We start from the raw sequence: 19,201 nt of genomic DNA, 5'->3' as shown, positions 1-19,201 counted from the left end.
GGAAACCATGAATACCTTTTTTTCTACCTATTTAGTAAAAGTGTTTCCCAGGTGTCCGATTGTTACGAAGCGCAGCTTCAATTAGTTATTTTTAGATGGTACATTTAGTTGGCTTTGTTGTTTTCCACCAATTGAGCCACCGAGGAATTTAGTGTTTTTGATTCTGAACAACAGCGAAATATTATTTCATGTCAAAGTGAAAGATTTCTGCAGACTGGTCGGGTTATTAGACACAAAATAATCAATTGCAAAAGTATTCACCCCCAGCGTTTACTAGATGCCCATTTGGCATCGCGTCGTCTGTTTGAACTCTGAATGTCACTGTTTTCAAGGCATTTCTGCATAGCTTTGGCTTTATGCTTCATTATCCAGCTGGAAAACAAATCTCCAGGTTCTTGGAAACTCCATCCAGTTTTCCTCATGTTTTTTTGCATTCATCTCGTCTCAGTCGTCCCCTCAGTGTGACTCCACCGCCATCATCACAGTTCACAGTTGGATGCTGTGATGCGCAGTATTTTGTTTATGCCAGACATGTCGTTTCATGCCGTTTGAATAAGCAGAGCGTTTGCTGAAGCTTCTCCCAGCTGAATATAGACACTCTCAGATGCTCCTGGCAAACTGGAGCTCAGAGGTCATGTGACGGCCTTCAGGCTGCTGTTGCGCTCAAGCTGTGTGAAGCTCTCTGGCATCAGTTGTTGTAGTTGTGCAATCTCAGTGAAGTTTGTATCTCTGCCAGAGTCATCACTCACCGTCTTCTCCAAAACTCTTTCAATGTCTTAATTATGGATTTAATTACTCCAAGGTATCCATCATCTGCTTTGTGGTGTCTTTGCTGGGGTGTTTCGCCATAAGACTAAATAAGACCAGAAATTTGACTTTTCCAGATAAAAATATGTGCGCGTATATTATCATTAATATTGTTGTTGTTTGTTATTATTAATTACATAATTCACATACATTTTATTAATCTCATAATTCTTTCAGAACGGTTCTTTCTGGTTCTCGAATCTGATTGGCTGAGAGCCTTTTCCAGCTGTGCGACATTCCCCCATTATCAGCACTGGAACCGTTTCACCGTTTGTATCACTCCGCTTTGCGGTCGAGCAAATCCACCGTACTTTTTACAAATACTACTAAAAATATAATGCATATCATTCATTTTATTTTTTATTGAAAATATTGTAAGATGTATAAGATGATATCTGTAACATATCCACTGGAGGCAAGTAGTAGAGAACACAAGTGCAGTATTTATTTAAACAAAACAAGATTAAACAGAAAACAAAGACATGGCGTGAAACAAAACCGTGGACATAAACGTGAACATAGACTTACACAACAGTGGTCACAGGAAACAATACTTTGAAAAACACATGGAAAACATGAGGGCTTAAATACACAAGACTAATGACTAGACAAGGGACACCTGTGAACAATGAACCAATGACAAGGGAACACATGGCAGGATCACATGACTTTGAACAGGGGATCACATGACAGACATTAAACATGACAAATACAAGACCAAATCGTGACAATATCTTTGTTGATCAGTGGCAAAAAAAAAGGATGTGAGAGGAGACACCAGCGGTCTTGGTTATGCAGGTAAAATGAAATATTCGAACCACATTACACACATTACGATGGAGCAGGACTGAAGACATTCACATTAAACACACACGTCTAATGTTCGAGATGCGCAGCTGATTCATGCGCTGTTTATATTCTGTGTGAATGATCCTAATCGCTTTAGAAAACCCTTCTTGAGCTCTTTCAAATCAATAAGCGTTTAGATGATTCATTTATATAAAAAGCACGTAATGAGAGTATTTAAAAAGCAATGAAGTAAAGAGGCTCGACACACAGTCCACTTCAGATCTAATTCAGCTTATTACGCAAACCATTACACACACACACACACACACACACACACACACACACACACACACATACACACACACACACACACACACACACACACACACACACACACACACACACACACACACACACACACACACACACACACACACACACACACACACATACACACACACACACACACACACACACACACTGGCTAAATGGTATTTCCAGTCAGCACTGTTTTTGGTTATTAAGCTTTATTTCATTACTGATGGTCAATCTCTGTCTCCAGTCTCTGTCTAGTGATTCAGAGAGAGATTACTGTGAACGTGAAACTGCTTTCTACAAACTAAAACTGCAAGCTCATGGGCTTTCTGAGACCTGCTAGTTATATAGCTATCATTTATATATATGTGTGTGTGTGTGTGTGTGTGTGTGTGTGAACTCGTTCTGGCCAAATGAGTGGGAATGTAAAAGTGAAAAATGTACATTTCGGTCGATTTTGAGGTTTTCACTAAAATGAGTTCATTTAGCCCTCGTCTAGTGATCCCAATGCTCTAACTAGCATTTAAACATCTAAACGTATCTTTATTTGTGTGTTTTCTGAGAGGAGAACCTTTCCTTTGTCCATGAAAAATGGATCAGACAGAAGAGCTGAAACTGTTTCACCAGGTTTCAGTCTATTTCAGTTTTAGGAGTTTAAATTTAGAGTAGAAATAAGAATAGAAAAGAGGCTAACTAAACTAGAAAACTAGAAAAGAATGGAATGGCATTGAAATTCCTATGGGGAATATATATATATATATATGGATCCCTCTGGGTCTGGAAATAAAGTTTATTATATATATATATATATATATATATATATATATATATATATATATATATATATATATATATATATATATATATATATATTTTTTGTTTGTTTGTTTGTTTGTTTGTTTGTTTGTTTTCCAACAAATTCCTGTTATCTGAGCATAAGCCTGGAAATGGAAGTCTTCAAATGGCATTGAAATTCCTATGGGAATATGTATTTTTTGTCGTTATGCTCAGCTAACAAATTCCTGTTATCTGAGTATAACTAAAAAAAAAAAAAAAAAAAAAAAATTGTGTATATATATATATATATATATATTTATCCCTATAGGAATTTCAATGTTTTTGTAGTTCTCCCTGTGCAAACGCTCTACTGCAGTCCTGCAATGAAAACACACTCACACACTTTCTCTCACACACACACACACACACACACACACACACACACACACACTGGTGGACGTCCAGCAGAGAGAGAATGGAACGGAATGGAATTTGAAACGTTTTAGCCAAAAATGTTACCATGGTAAAGGTGTTTTTTGCAGAAACGTTTCAGATTTCGTTACGTTCTCCGGCTTCAGAAAAACATTCTGCTGTCGTGTGGAGTCGGACGGAGCGGATCTTTCCCAGCAAAACAGATTATCACTCATGTTTTCTGCACTTACTACTGTGTGTGTGTGTGTGTGTGTGTGTGTGTGTGTGTGTGTGTGTGTGTGTGTGTGTGTGAGAGAGAGAGTGAGTGTGAGTGCGTGTGTATGTGTGTTTGTCTGAGTGTGTGTTAGTGTGTGTGTGTGTGTGTGTGTGAGATATGATGGCATGTTACCAGAGGAATGTCAGTGTGGGAAATCTGAGGAGCGAATCTCTTCCGTTCTGAATGCTCTGCAGGGATTTGGCCAAAATAGGAGTTTACTCATAACTCACACACACACACACACACACACACACACACACACACACACACACACACACACACGCTGTATGAGTCTGTTCAAGACCATAATAATCCCGAGGAAAACAATGAGTTTAATTTCGATGCTTGATCCATAACTGAATCTGTCTGAAGAACATTCCCATCCAGCATGCAACACTTCTGCTCTTTTTTTAAGACACACTGATGTGTGTGTGTGTGTGTGTGTGTGTGTGTGTGTGTGTGTGTGTGTGTGTGTGTGTGTGTGTGTGTGTGTGTGTGTGTGTGTGTGTGTGTGTGTGTGTGTGTGTGTGTGTGTGTGTGTGTGTGTGTGTGTGTGTGTGTGTGTGTGTGTGTGTGTGTGTGTGTGTGTGTGTGTGTGTGTGTGTGTGTGTGTGTGTGTTCCTGCAGGCGGTGTGATGAAGAGCGAGTGATGATCTGGATGTGAGGAATGTCCGTCTGTCTGCTGCTGGTCCTCTTCACACTGACCACACACACTCAGGTGAAACACACACACACACACACACACACACCAGCTGCTCTATAGACACTCGAGCGCTCAAAATCTCAACCAGTTCTTCATGTTTTTAAAACAAGTCTCTTCTGTTGACCAAGGCTGCAGTTATTTGATCAAAAATACAGTAAAATCTTAATATTGTGAAATATTATTACACTTTTAAAAAACTGTTTTCTATGTGAATATTTGTTAAAATATAGTTTATTCCTGTGATCAAAGCTGAATTTCAGCATCATTACTCCAGTCTTCAGAGTCACATCTGATATGATGATTTTATGATCAAGAAACATTTATGATTATTATCAATGTTAATATTTTAGTGGAAACCGTGATATAGTATTTTCAAGGTTTCTTTAATGAATAAAAAGTTAAATCAAACAGACATAGAAACGTGAAATAGAAATCTTTTGTAACATTATAAATGCCTTTACTGTCAATGTGTCCTTGCTGAATAAAAATATTACTTTCTATTTATTTAATTTTTTTTATCTTACTGACCGAATTAATGAAGTTTATTTTTATTTTTTTATTCCTAGTTAAATAGTCTTTTCTCTGGTTTAAACATACATGTTCTTTGTTAAATTCATGGAGAAGACAATATCTTCAAGATATGTTCTGTTCAAACTATAAAGTTTCATCATGTGCAATTTCAAAGTAAATCCATCTTGTTTTGAGGATATTTGCAAATAGCTTAAACATCTGTTAAATGTACTTGTCAGTTCTTCTGAGGTAAAATGACACATATTCAGCAAAGCGTCCTCCAGGTTTGATCAGTTTCTCATCACGAGCCTCATGTCAGCTCTTCTTCTTTTGTGGACTTAATCGCTGAGATGTGATCAGGTTCATAAAATGTCTGTTGAAGAAGCAGCTTTTTATGTAAGGAAACATCATAAAACAACAACATCAGCTCTCAACATCAAAGCAGGGTTTGCATCTGGTGTTTCTGCGTGATTAAACCGCATCATTATCAGGACTGAGATCAGAAGAACAGGTCATTATCTCTCAGGTGCTCTATGAGGCGTTTATGATCATACATGAACATCAGTTACCATCTTGGAGATGCTCTTTTTAAAGTCTGTCTCAAAAAAAAGTGTTTGATAATGATTCAGTGTGAATGATATTAAAATAACAATCAAGTTCAACTCTATCGGCAGCATTCACTGCATACGTTGATTAATTTTGACATGCAAAATGTTTACTGGGTTTACAGGAAAGTGTGTGTCAGTGTTTGTTGCCTGGCCTTCGGTTGTGCTAAATGACGTAATGTCACGAAAGCTGTTGATTGAGTTTAAAGGATTAGTTCACTTTCAAAAACATTTTTGCTGATAGTTTACTCACCCCAATGTCATCCAAGATATCCATGCCTTCAGTCGAAAATAAATTAAGGTTTTTGAGGAAAAAATTCCAGGATTTTTCTCCATGTAATGGACTTCAATGGCAACCAACGGTTTGAAGGTTCATATGTCATCTCAATGCAGCTTCAAAGTCTCGACACAATCCCAGTCGAAAAATAAGGGTCTTATCTAGCGAAACGATCGGCCATTTAAAAAAAATATATATATATACTTTTTAACCACAAATGCTCGTTGTGTACCATCTCTGAGATGTGCCACATATTACGTAAGGTGTTTGTCTGTGTACTGGTTCAAAAAGGTTGAGAAGGGCGAACAATTCCATCTCATTTTCTCCTCCAACTTCAAAATCGTCCGACATCTTTGTTTTAATTTTTTCTTTTTTTTTTTTCTTTTTTTTTCGTGACCTTTCCAACGTGATGAAGTAATACGTGGCACATCTCAGAGATGGTACAAGGCATTTGTGGTTAAAAAGTGTGTGTGTGTGTATATATATATATATATATATATATATATATATATATATATAAATTATTATTATTATTATTTTTTTTTTTTTTTTAGAAAATGGCCGATCGTTTCGCTAGATAAGACCCTTATTTCTCGACTGGGATCGTGTCGAGACTTTGAAGCTGCATTGAGACGGACAGTTGAACCTTCAAACCGTTGGTTTCCATTAAAGTCCATTATATGGAGAAAAATCCTGGAATTTTTTCCTCAAAAACCTTAATTTATTTTCGACTGAAGGCATGGATATCTTGGATGACATCGGGGTGAGTAAATTATAAGCATTGTTTTGAAAGTGAACTGAGATTGAAATGGAAATATTCTTTGTCCAATGATGAATGAAGCACGTTTCAGTTTTGTTGTAGGAACTGTAACTTACATTTGGTTTTAAAACAAATCAGCGCTGTTATTATTGACTGGAACTAAAACTATTAAAATCTTTCTGCTACTTGAAATAAAGCGGAAAAAATAAATTAAAGCAAAATAGAATATTCTTTTTTTTAAAAAAGCTAATAGAAATGACAAAAGCATGTTACAACATTCAAATGAAAATATACAAATAAAATCTATTTAAAATCTAATTAAAAATAAAATTGAAATAAAGCTGAAATAAATTAAAATATACATATGACATGAAACTAAAACTTAAACAGAAATTTGAAATGTCTCCTTAGGAACTAACTGAAATAAATATGTTTAAGATGAAGTACTAAAATTGCTAAAACTAAAACGGAAATAAAACATAAATTAAAGCTAAATATAAATATTTTTAAAAAAATCTCATTGTTTAATGTTTTGTAACTTTTAATAGAATTACAAAAGCACATTACAAAATTACAATTTTTAAATAAAATCTAATAAAAATATTAATAAATACTGAAATAGTATATAAATAATACTAAAATAAAACTAAAAAAAGTAAATAGTTATATTATATTATATTATATTATATCATATTATATTATATTACGATTTAAAATAATTTTCTAGCATCATTGAAATGCAGTCCTAGCGTGTTCTCTACTGTAAAGTGTGTATTCATCTGTAATATTTCACAAATAGTCTCCTGTAAATGTTTAATCTGACTGAAGATCATATTTGAAGTGTAAAATTCACAGGTGTCTTCTGGGAAATCCCTAAAACTGCTGCAGGAACAATGGAGGATCTACACTAATGAGTGTATCCAGAGCTTCATCAACACACCTCCAGCCTCAGGTCCGCCTCGCCGCTGAACAGCTGCTGTGTTTATGATGCTCTAGTGTTTCCATCACTCTCTCTCTCTCTCTCCGTGTGTGTGTGTGTGTGTGTGTGTGTGTGTGTGTGTGTGTGTGTGTGTGTGTGTGTGTGTGTGTGTGTGTGTTTCAGGGCTGGTGTGTAACAGGACATTTGATCAGTACGTGTGTTGGCCCGATGGCCCCGCCGGCACCACGGTTAACGTGTCCTGCCCCTGGTATCTGCCCTGGTACCGCAAAGGTAAAGCTCTCAGAGTCGCTCTTAAACTCACCACTGATAGAAATAACAGTCCTCTTATGAGATATGATCTACACATCAGATTACAAAGCAGTAAATATGGCTCATTTTCAGGTCTTGACTTAGCCTACTCCTGACAATTAAATCACTTTTTTTTAAATTACAAATAAAAATTACTTTTTAATTCAAATATCAGTCAGTTTGCTTGTCCCGATTCATCCTATTTATATTAATATACGTTATAGGCCTATGTATATTAATTTAAGCTAAATTTTGCTTTTATTGACTCTAAAATATGCTTTCACTGTCTATGTATTGTTTTCCAAATTGTTCACCCTGTGGCATTTTTTTCTTAAAAAAAATAGTGATGTAATCTCTCTGACTGTACTGTATATATATATATGTATGTATGTATCTCTGATTTATTTTAATTTCAGTGTTAGTTTTGGTCATTTTAGTTGCAAAAAAGGCTAAATTTCAACAAGATTTTTAAGTTTACATTTTTGATCTACTATTTATTTTCTACTTATTTTAGTTTTATTTCAGTTCCTGATAATGATTTGTATCAGTTTATCTGTGGTTTAAGTTAACAACAACAACATCATCACTGGGGATCTCAGTATTATTGATTGTCTTCATGAATGTAAAGTGTCGTAGACTCAGTCCAGCTGTGACCGGTGTGTGTTTCCGCTGTGTGTGATCAGTTCATCAGGGCTTGGTTTATCGTGTGTGTGGCGCTGACGGCCGATGGGCTCATGGGAAAAACACCAGCGAGTGTGAGCAGGATGACCCTGGACAGGTGAGACCGCCAGTTTAATGACTTAATGATGCTTTTAAACGATGATGACGCTAACAGTCAGCTAATCCCTCTCTCTGTGTGTGTGTGTGTGTGTGTGTGTGTGTGTGTGTGTGTGTGTGTGTGTGTGTGTGTAGAAGCAGTACGGTCAGATCCTCAGTAAGTTTAGAGTCATGTACACTGTTGGATACTCACTGTCTCTGGCAGCGCTAACTCTCGCTCTGGCCGTCCTGATCTCGTTCAGGTAACCATATATTACACATCTGACCATATATTACACATCTGACCATATATTACACACATCTGACCATATATTACACATCTGACCATATATTACACATCTGACCATATATTACACTTCTGACCATATATTACACATATATCTGACCATATATTACACATCTGACCATATATTACACATCTGACCATATATTACACACATCTGACCATATATTACACACATCTGACCATATATTACACATCTGACCATATATTACACATATATCTGACCATATATTACACATCTGACCATATATTACACATCTGACCATATATTACACATCTGACCCATATATTACACACATCTGACCATATATTACACACATCTGACCATATATTACACACATCTGACCATATATTACACACATCTGACCATATATTACACATATATCTGACCATATATTACACATCTGACCATATATTACACACATCTGACCATATATTACACATCTGACCATATATTACACACATCTGACCATATATTACACACATCTGACCATATATTACACACATCTGACCATATATTACACACATCTGACCATATATTACACATATATCTGACCATATATTACACATCTGACCATATATTACACACATCTGACCATATATTACACATCTGACCATATATTACACATATATCTGACCATATATTACACATCTGACCATATATTACACATATATCTGACCCATATATTACACATCTGACCATATATTACACACATCTGACCATATATTACACATCTGACCATATATTACACACATCTGACCATATATTACACACATCTGACCATATATTACACATCTGACCATATATTACACATATATCTGACCATATATTACACACATCTGACCATATATTACACACATCTGACCATATATTACACATATATCTGACCATATATTACACATCTGACCATATATTACACACATCTGACCATATATTACACATCTGACCATATATTACACATATATCTGACCATATATTACACATCTGACCATATATTACACATATATCTGACCCATATATTACACATCTGACCATATATTACACACATCTGACCATATATTACACATCTGACCATATATTACACACATCTGACCATATATTACACACATCTGACCATATATTACACATCTGACCATATATTACACATCTGACCATATATTACACATATATCTGACCATATATTACACACATCTGACCATATATTACACACATCTGACCATATATTACACATATATCTGACCATATATTACACATCTGACCATATATTACACACATCTGACCATATATTACACATCTGACCATATATTACACATATATCTGACCATATATTACATATCTGACCATATATTACACATCTGACCATATATTACACATATATCTGACCCATATATTACACATCTGACCATATATTACACACATCTGACCATATATTACACATCTGACCATATATTACACACATCTGACCATATATTACACACATCTGACCATATATTACACACATCTGACCATATATTACACATATATCTGACCATATATTACACATCTGACCATATATTACACACATCTGACCATATATTACACATCTGACCATATATTACACATATATCTGACCATATATTACACATCTGACCATATATTACACATATATCTGACCCATATATTACACATCTGACCATATATTACACACATCTGACCATATATTACACATCTGACCATATATTACACACATCTGACCATATATTACACACATCTGACCATATATTACACATCTGACCATATATTACACATCTGACCATATATTACACATCTGACCATATATTACACACATCTGACCATATATTACATATCTGACCATATATTACACGTATATCTGACCATATATTACACACATCTGACCATATATTACACATCTGACCATATATTACACATATATCTGACCATATATTACACACATCTGACCATATATTACACACATCTGACCATATATTACACATATATCTGACCATATATTACACATCTGACCATATATTACACACATCTGACCATATATTACACATCTGACCATATATTACACATATATCTGACCATATATTACACATCTGACCATATATTACACATATATCTGACCCATATATTACACATCTGACCATATATTACACACATCTGACCATATATTACACATCTGACCATATATTACACACATCTGACCATATATTACACATATATCTGACCATATATTACACATCTGACCATATATTACACACATCTGACCATATATTACACACATCTGACCATATATTACACGTATCTGACCATATTTAACATCTGACCATATATTACACATATATCTGACCCATATATTACACACATCTGACCATATATTACACATCTGACCATATATTACACACATCTGACCATATATTACACATCTGACCATATATTACACACATCTGACCATATATTACACACATCTGACCATATATTACACACATCTGACCATATATTACACATATATCTGACCATATATTACACATCTGACCATATATTACACATATATCTGACCCATATATTACACATCTGACCATATATTACACACATCTGACCATATATTACACACATCTGACCATATATTACATATCTGACCATATATTACACGTATCTGACCATATATTACACATCTGACCATATATTACACATATATCTGACCCATATATTACACATCTGACCATATATGCATGTATCTGATCGCTAGGGCAGGGCGGTATGATGATATATTAATACTCATGTTTGAATCTTGAACAAATCCTTCTTTTAAGCCATGTAACCATTCAAGCTGGTTCACAGAGTCAAACTGAACTGAACTCTAGATCTGAAGCAGCACATGCTCTTTAGGGCCCGTTCACACCAAGGATGATAACTATACAGATAACAATAAAGATCAGAAAATCTAGTTCTAGTTCTAAAAAAACACAGCTATAACGATAACGCAACACGGTGGAATCACTTTCAGAACGATATTATCCAGCTGATGAATGATAAAAACATTGACAGCCAATCAGAATCCATCCTGCTTTAAAGAGCTCCAGCATTTAAAGAGACAGACGAGCACATGCTTATAATAAACAGAACGGTCTCGTCCGCTGGTGTGGACGCTAATATAGTTATCTTTATAGTTATCTTTATCATTCTTGGAGTGAATGAGCCTTTACACAGCACCGATGCTAATAGGCATCTCCTGATCTCCCAAAGAATGGGTTCAAATTAATGAATCAAACAGGCAAAGTTGAATGTCAAATTTTCTTCTCTGTCCAAATGAGCGAATCTGCCGGTTCTAGAGTTAGAACCGGCTTATTCAGTTCTTTCTGAGTCAGTTCTGTTTTATTAATTCACTTTGAACAGGTTCTTTGGTTCAGTAATTGGTCATAAGATTATGGAAGCTTGTTTCCGTCACAAAATAATTAAAAAAAAGATAATTGCGACTTTTTATCTCACAATTGCGAGTTTACATCTCGCAATTTTGACTTTATTTCTCAGAATTGCGAGATATAAAGTCAGAATTGCGAGATATAAAGTCGCAATTGCGTCTTATAAAATCAGAATTCTGACTTTTTTTCTCACAATTGCGACTTTTATCACGCAATTCTGACTTTATATCTCAGAATTCTGACTTTATATCTCAGAATTCTGACTTTATATCACGCAATTGGGAGATATAAAGTCAGAATTGCATGATATAAAGTCGCAATTGCGTGTTATAAAGTCAGAATTGTGAGATATAAACTATTCTGAGGTTAAAAAAAAAAGTCCGTCTTTTTTTTTCCCCTTAGAATTGGACTTTATATCTCACAATTCCGAGAAAAGATGTCAGAATTGCGAGATATAAACTCGCAATTATGTGTTATAAAGTCAGAATTGCGTGATATAAAGTCGCTATTGCGAGAAAAAAAGTCAGAATTCTGACTTTATAAGACGCAATTGCGACTTTATATCTCGCAATTCTGACTTTATATCTCTGAATTCTGACTTTATATCTCAGAATTCTGACTTTATTTCACGCAATTCTGACTTTATATCTCGCAATTCTGAGAAATAAAGTCAGAATTGCGAGATGTAAACTCGCAATTGTGAGATAAAAAGTCGCAATTATCTTTTAAAATGTTTTATTCAGTGGCGGAAACAAGCTTCCATTTAAGATAGATCGTAAAGTGAAAGAAAATGTGTCATATTTTGGTGATATCTCCTGCTGATCACAGATCTCAGTTCTCCCGTTGGTCTTTCCCTCAGGAAGCTGCACTGCATGAGGAACAACATCCACATGAACCTGTTCGGCTCCTTCATCCTGCGCGCGCTCTCCATCCTCCTCAAAGACGTTCTTCTGGACCGGATGAGCAGCGCTCAGAGCGGCCCGCATCACTTCCAGGGCCAGCGCTGGGTCAGCGGACAGGTACGGGCGCTCAGGTGTCACATGACCCGTGTCGTTTACAGGTACAGCTGAATCCAGAGGAAACTGTAGGATCTCAGATGAAGCTCTCGAAAAACCTCCTTCTGTATACTTAAATATATAATTACACTGTAACAATGACACCTTAAAATAAAGTGTAACCCAAACTATATATAACTGATAACGGAAGTTTCCAGCACATCATGGAAGAGCAAATGAGAGATTTTAGTGTCCGTCAGCTAAAACTATTCATTTTTTTACTTTTTTAATTTGCTAAAAAAACAACAATCTTGAGCAGATAAATATTTTATATAGTTTTTTATTTTGTTTTATTTTTATTTATTTGTTTCAAAAGTGTGATTTATTAAAATCCTAATAAAATATTAAAATAACATATAATAATATTAAAAATGTATTTAAAAAAATAACAATATATATACGTTTTATATAGTATATAATATTTCATGTTTGTATAAATAATATGTACAATTTTGTTTTGATAAAAAATAAAATACAATCAGAAACATGTATGTGTGTACAATTTTACAGTATATTTGAACAATTTACGTGTTTTTTTCAGTTGCTTTCACTTGTTGTTTTAATTACTGTTATATTTTGTTTTGATAATAAATTATTCATGATATAATAAAATAGAATATTCTATGACCTGTCTATTATTTCTTTGATCAATCAATCAATCAATCAATCAATCAGATGAGAAAAAAAATGAAATATTATTAATGAATAATTTTTAATAAGGAATATTTTTTTATTTTTTTTTTTATTAATCATTTTATATATTTTTTTATCCATTATTTTAAAAATGAGTGCACATTATTACACATCCTGCGCAACATTATCCTCCAAACAATGTGCACTTTTAAAGATAGGGAAAACATATAATGAAATGATCTGTGTAGTATCAATAATCAAATTTGTTGTCGATTAGTTTTACTTTAATTTTTGATTAGTTGTTGCAGTCGTATAATATTAAAAGTGTTTAAAATGAATCAAATCTGTTATATATCCATCCATCCATTTCCATAATGATTTACATTTTTCCGGACTTCAGACGGGTCTGTGATTGGGTCAGTGGGTGTGTTGTCAGAGGCTGAATTTGCATATTGCATGCGTTCCTCAGACGGTGACTGGTTGTCGTGTTGCCATGGTGATGATGCAGTACAGCGTGATGGCCAACAACTGCTGGCTGCTGGTGGAGGGCTTGTATCTGCACAGTCTTCTGGTCATCACCGTCTTCTCCGAGAGGAACTACTTCTACATTTACCTCTGCATCGGCTGGGGTGTGTGAGCCTCAAAGAAAGCCCACCAAACTCTCGTTTCTGACACTACTTCGAGCGTGTCTGAATATTAATTAGCTGACGAGGCTTTTGATTGGCAGACTGACTGTGTGTGTCTTGTGTTGCAGGTGCGCCGCTCATGTTTGTGCTGCCGTGGATGACAGTCAAATACCTGTATGAGAATGAAGAGTACGTGTCTTTCACTTCAGTTCTGACTAAGAAAAGAGTGTGGACACGTAAAACTGTCTTTGCATTAGATAAGATGTCAAACACACTTCAACATTTTTGCTCACTGCCTTTGAATCAGCCGCTGTTCTGATGATTTTAGAGGATTTTAAACTAAAACAGACTTGTTTCGTATTGCAGTGACTTCAGGTTTTATTGTGTGCCTGAAATGTCCAAACATATTTGTGTGCTGCTGTATTTAAACATGTACACTGTCCTGGTTTACATCAATGATGATTTTTGTTAAAAGGTTTTCAATAGATTTCTCTATTTTACATTTTTGGTGAGTTTAAGGAACCCATATGTTGAAATCTCACTTATGTTTTACGTTACATGAAATCAGGTATATTATAATGAACTAAAAATTAAACCATAAAATTATACATTTTCATCTCTTGAGATAAAATGAACATTAACTGAAATATAATAAAATACAAAAAAAAACTTATTTTATTCAGCTAGTAGCAAAAAAATGTAACTTTCCTTTAATTTAATTTGATGTACCAAATTAAAATTACTGAATTAAAAATTAATAGAAACTATCTAGATATTGTGTTAAAAAAAATAAAAATAAGCTAAAATTAAAACGATAAAGCAGAATATGAAAATAAAAACTGATTCAAAATAAAAAAAAGTATAATAGTGTTATAAAGATACTTATATATATGAAGAGTTCAGATGCAAAAGCCTCTTAAGTGCCATCTGAAATTTTCGTCTAGAATGATAATTTTTATTAAGTTTGTATATTTAAGTTAGTAATTTCACTTAAATGACAATTAATAGTTCATTTTCATTGACAATTAAGTGAAATTACCAAACTTAAATATACGAGCTTGATAAAAATGATCATTCTAGAAGAAAATTTCAGATGGCACTTAGAGGCTTTTGCATCTGAACTCTTCATATATATATATATAAAGAGAGAGAAATCAGTGTTAAAATGTTATATTTCGTTTTTATAATAAATAATTATATAATAAATACATTATTTTATATTTGATAATACATAATATTCTATGGCTGCATTTCATCTGTCAATTATTTATTTTATGAATTGATTAGATAAAAAAAAAATTGCATTATTTATACATAAAATTGGTTTTAATTGAATTGTTATCCATCTCAATGTTGTTCTCCAAACAAATGTGCCACTCGAGGGCTATACAAACAACTGTCGTGAATGTTTCCCCCTAAAACACATCTGGCTCTTGAAGTCCTGTGGGAGCCGTACAGTAAATCCTGTTGTCCTGTCAGAGACGGAGTGAGTTTGTGTGGGATCCGCTCGGATATAACCATCAGACGATCAGCTCTTTATGAGCCGTTCAGTCAATCGATCTCCCCTGACAGTCGTGTTCAGAGCCAACACTGGTGAAAACACTCCTACAGCGGCCCAGTGCTCTTTAATAATACACACTAATGTGAGAAACTCCTGCATGTGTGTGAGCCAGCGGGATCTCATTAGTATGCGTGGCTTGAATAGAGTGCAAATAGATACAAAGGCAATGGTAGGTTCTCAAGTGTTAACAGTGTCGCCTGATTCTGGATCAGTGTGAGTGTTTGGAAACCTCATAAGACTTAAGCCACGCCCCTTTCTTTCTGCACCAATCAGCTGCTCCAGTTATGACCGTTGATGACGTCTTTTCTCTCTCTCTCGTGGCTTCTGTATTTGGTCACTCTTTCTCTCTTCCTCGCTGCGGTAAAACTTCTATTATAACTCCCCCTCTTTAATTTGCCTTTCTGTTTATTGTTTTGAGTTTAATTTGATTAATCCGTGGGTGATGTGGGGACACTACATATTTCATAACCCACCGTTGAGTTCGTGTACGTTTATTTTCCTTTCTGGTTTTCTTCTTTGTTGCGCGCTATTGCAGCTCAGGGCCACGTTTATGAAGAAAGAATATCTGGGCTTAAAACAAGTTATTAACAGGTGAATTCTTGTGAGTACTTAAAAAAGAATTACATTTCTGCTTTTAAATCACCCAAACATTGTCCCCATTCAAGATCGTTTATTTATAAAAGCACATGTAAAAATGACATTCAAGAAAAATACACTAAATACTAGAGAAAAACATTAAATAACATTAGATAAATAACAGTTTAAAGGATCTATTGTAAGTGCCTCTTTCTTTAAGAAAAATAAGCAATATTTTTTGTTGTAATGAACATCATGCCACAAATTAATTTTAAGAAGATTAATGAAAGACATGGAGTTTGATTTTACACACAATTTGATTTTTAGTCAGGTCTGGATTTGACTTCTAAAGTAGTTAGGATTTCTCCACGGTCTGAGAAACGAGTCCCGCTGGGGTATTGAAAGCTCACACTGGTTCCAGTTCAGACTCATCTAGAGGATTAAAACAATTTGTGTGTATTTACAAGTTTGTGAAAGACGAATACGATCACAGTAAATACCTATGAAAGCTAATGAGCTCACCCTGTTGGAACAGATGCACTCATGTTCACAGGTGGATGAGTGGGACTTTCTAGAAATGCTTATTAAATGAGGAACAAACGCCTGTTCAAATAACAATGAATCAGATCGTTGGCATGGAAACACCTAATTAAAGACACCTGCTACTCTTACTTACAAGTGTAATCAGTGCTCAGATAGAAACACACACACCTTAATCACAATATGACTTCTAAACTCACTCTGTTTACTAGTTTCTGGACTTATTTATCAGGAATGTAATGTAAAAGAAAAACTTAATCAAAATATAATCAAACTTGGCCTGCCTCTCAAACGACCATCCAATCAGTTTCCGATGGATAAAATAAAGTTCTGCACCTCAGTTTTCTGTTGTTTCTAATTAAATATGCAGTTTCATTCTGAAATATGTCACATCAGTCGTAGAAGAAAAGCTTCTATGGAACCTTAAAGAGTTCCGCCAGGCGCTTCATACATAGAACCTTTTCTGCGGTTCCATCATGGGATCTTTCTATGGATTTAGCTCTAATAAATACATTTTTAATTTAAATGCATGTTATGAATTAAACAGCTTGCAAACTGAAATAATCTGTTAAGCATGAGAGTATTCTGCAATCATTTAAGACATTTCCCCTTGAATAGAACCTTTTTAGCATTATTGTTCTTTAAAATGAAGCCAAGAACCCTAGAGTTCTATATAGAACTTCAGTCATGATTAGACAGAACTGTTACTGTAAGTGATAAATGTGTTGAAAATAGCATTCCATGCAAATGCAGACTTCCCTTTTCTGGTGTCACCAGTTTTATGAAAAATGTATTAGCATTATTATGAATTCAAATTTTTCTGTGTTTAAACCGATGGATTGTGATGTTTTGTCATATGCAGATGCTGGGAAAGGAATATCAACATGGGCTACTGGTGGATCATCCGTTCTCCCATTCTGTTTGCGTATCTGGTAAGAGACTCAGACTTACATCTGATCTCATTCAACGTGTTTGAAATGAAAAGATCTGCAGATTCGCATGACAGCGAACCCATTCGTCATGCGTCTATGCGGAAGATCTGCTCTGTGTGTGTGTGTTGCATTCATATGTGCTGAAGTATTGAGATTCAAGCGGCCTCTAATATTATTCTGCATTCAGACACACACACACACACACACACACACACACTCTCTTGCTGATATTATCCGAGGACTGTTTCATCGAGCGCCTCGGGCTCAGGAACGCTTATGAACTCGGCGTGTCACTGAGCGTTTGTTCGGCGCGCTCATCAACACATATAAAAATGCTCCGGGGGCTTTACAAAGTAATGAAGATCACAACAGAAATGTTGGTTCTACACAACCGAATGATTTATTTCACGAGTCCCATTTGTACTGCAGCCGTGCCATGATTTAATGAAAAAAAAGTACATCAAAAAGCAGCAGAAATTAGCAGAAACAAGTTTCTGAAAACTTTTTTTTACATGCGATATGTGAATCTTTATGACGGTATACGACATACGGCAGTGACTGTAGAGCTCGACACTGATTGTTGCTATTGATAGCCTACCTTACGCGCTTTCTGTTTTCAGGTACTGATATATAAACACAAACATAATATTAATACATAATATAATGTTTGATGCAGAATTAAGCACATTGTGTACTTTAAATCTTCGTTCATTATTTTGATTTTGATTTTGAGCCGTAGTTATCAGTTAATGCTCGTTACTGTTACTTTTTTTTTTTAGTTCCCCTAATATGATTTTCAGATAGCATATTTCATGTAGTGTGTAATAAAGCTGTTTGTGAATGTAAAAACTCTGCAAAGTTTCAAAGATCACAGTGCAGATAAATTGAGTTATTTTCTCCTAAAAGAAAGAAACAATTCTGAACCGCTTGAAACAAGTCGTCAGAGCAGAGTTGACCAATCACAACAGACTGAGTCATCTGACCAATCAGAGCAGAGTAGACAAATCAGAACACACTGGAACATTGGACCAATCAGAGCATAGAACAATCACAACAGACTGAGACATCTGACCAATCAGAGCAGAGTAGACCAATCACAACAGACTGAGACATCTGACCAATCAGAGCAGAGTAGACCAATCACAACAGACTGGGTCATCTGACCAATCTGAGCAGAGTAGACCAATCACAACAGACTGGGTCATATAAATAAGGCTTCAAACATGTGTGTGCTGAAGGCCACACCTTTTCTATGAATATTAATGAGATCACATTGATGTGTATGTGGAGGGTGACATAATGCATTATGTTTCGACATGTTACAATATACGGT

The 19,201-nt window shown here is 35.0% G+C and overlaps 1 protein-coding gene across 1 annotated transcript in view; it reads left to right on the top strand.

The window, feature by feature from the left end:
- The window catches only part of gcgrb (glucagon receptor b), a 44,631-nt gene that overhangs the window by 22,845 nt on the left and 2,585 nt on the right, over positions 1-19,201 (top strand). The window contains exons 2-10 of the mRNA XM_081360751.1: positions 4,004-4,094; positions 7,087-7,183; positions 7,334-7,441; positions 8,143-8,237; positions 8,372-8,478; positions 12,805-12,964; positions 14,103-14,262; positions 14,388-14,448; positions 17,799-17,868. Coding sequence (XP_081216877.1) covers positions 4,044-4,094; positions 7,087-7,183; positions 7,334-7,441; positions 8,143-8,237; positions 8,372-8,478; positions 12,805-12,964; positions 14,103-14,262; positions 14,388-14,448; positions 17,799-17,868 — 909 coding nt within the window. The 5' untranslated portion in view covers positions 4,004-4,043. The remainder of the gene's footprint in view (positions 1-4,003; positions 4,095-7,086; positions 7,184-7,333; positions 7,442-8,142; positions 8,238-8,371; positions 8,479-12,804; positions 12,965-14,102; positions 14,263-14,387; positions 14,449-17,798; positions 17,869-19,201) is intronic.

This window comes from Scardinius erythrophthalmus (genome assembly GCF_964197995.2).
Source record: "Scardinius erythrophthalmus genome assembly, chromosome: 3".
NCBI classification, from domain to species: Eukaryota; Metazoa; Chordata; class Actinopteri; order Cypriniformes; family Leuciscidae; genus Scardinius; species Scardinius erythrophthalmus.
The sequence above is the reverse complement of the archived record's forward strand: the minus strand, read 5'-3'. Positions and strand labels throughout refer to the sequence as shown.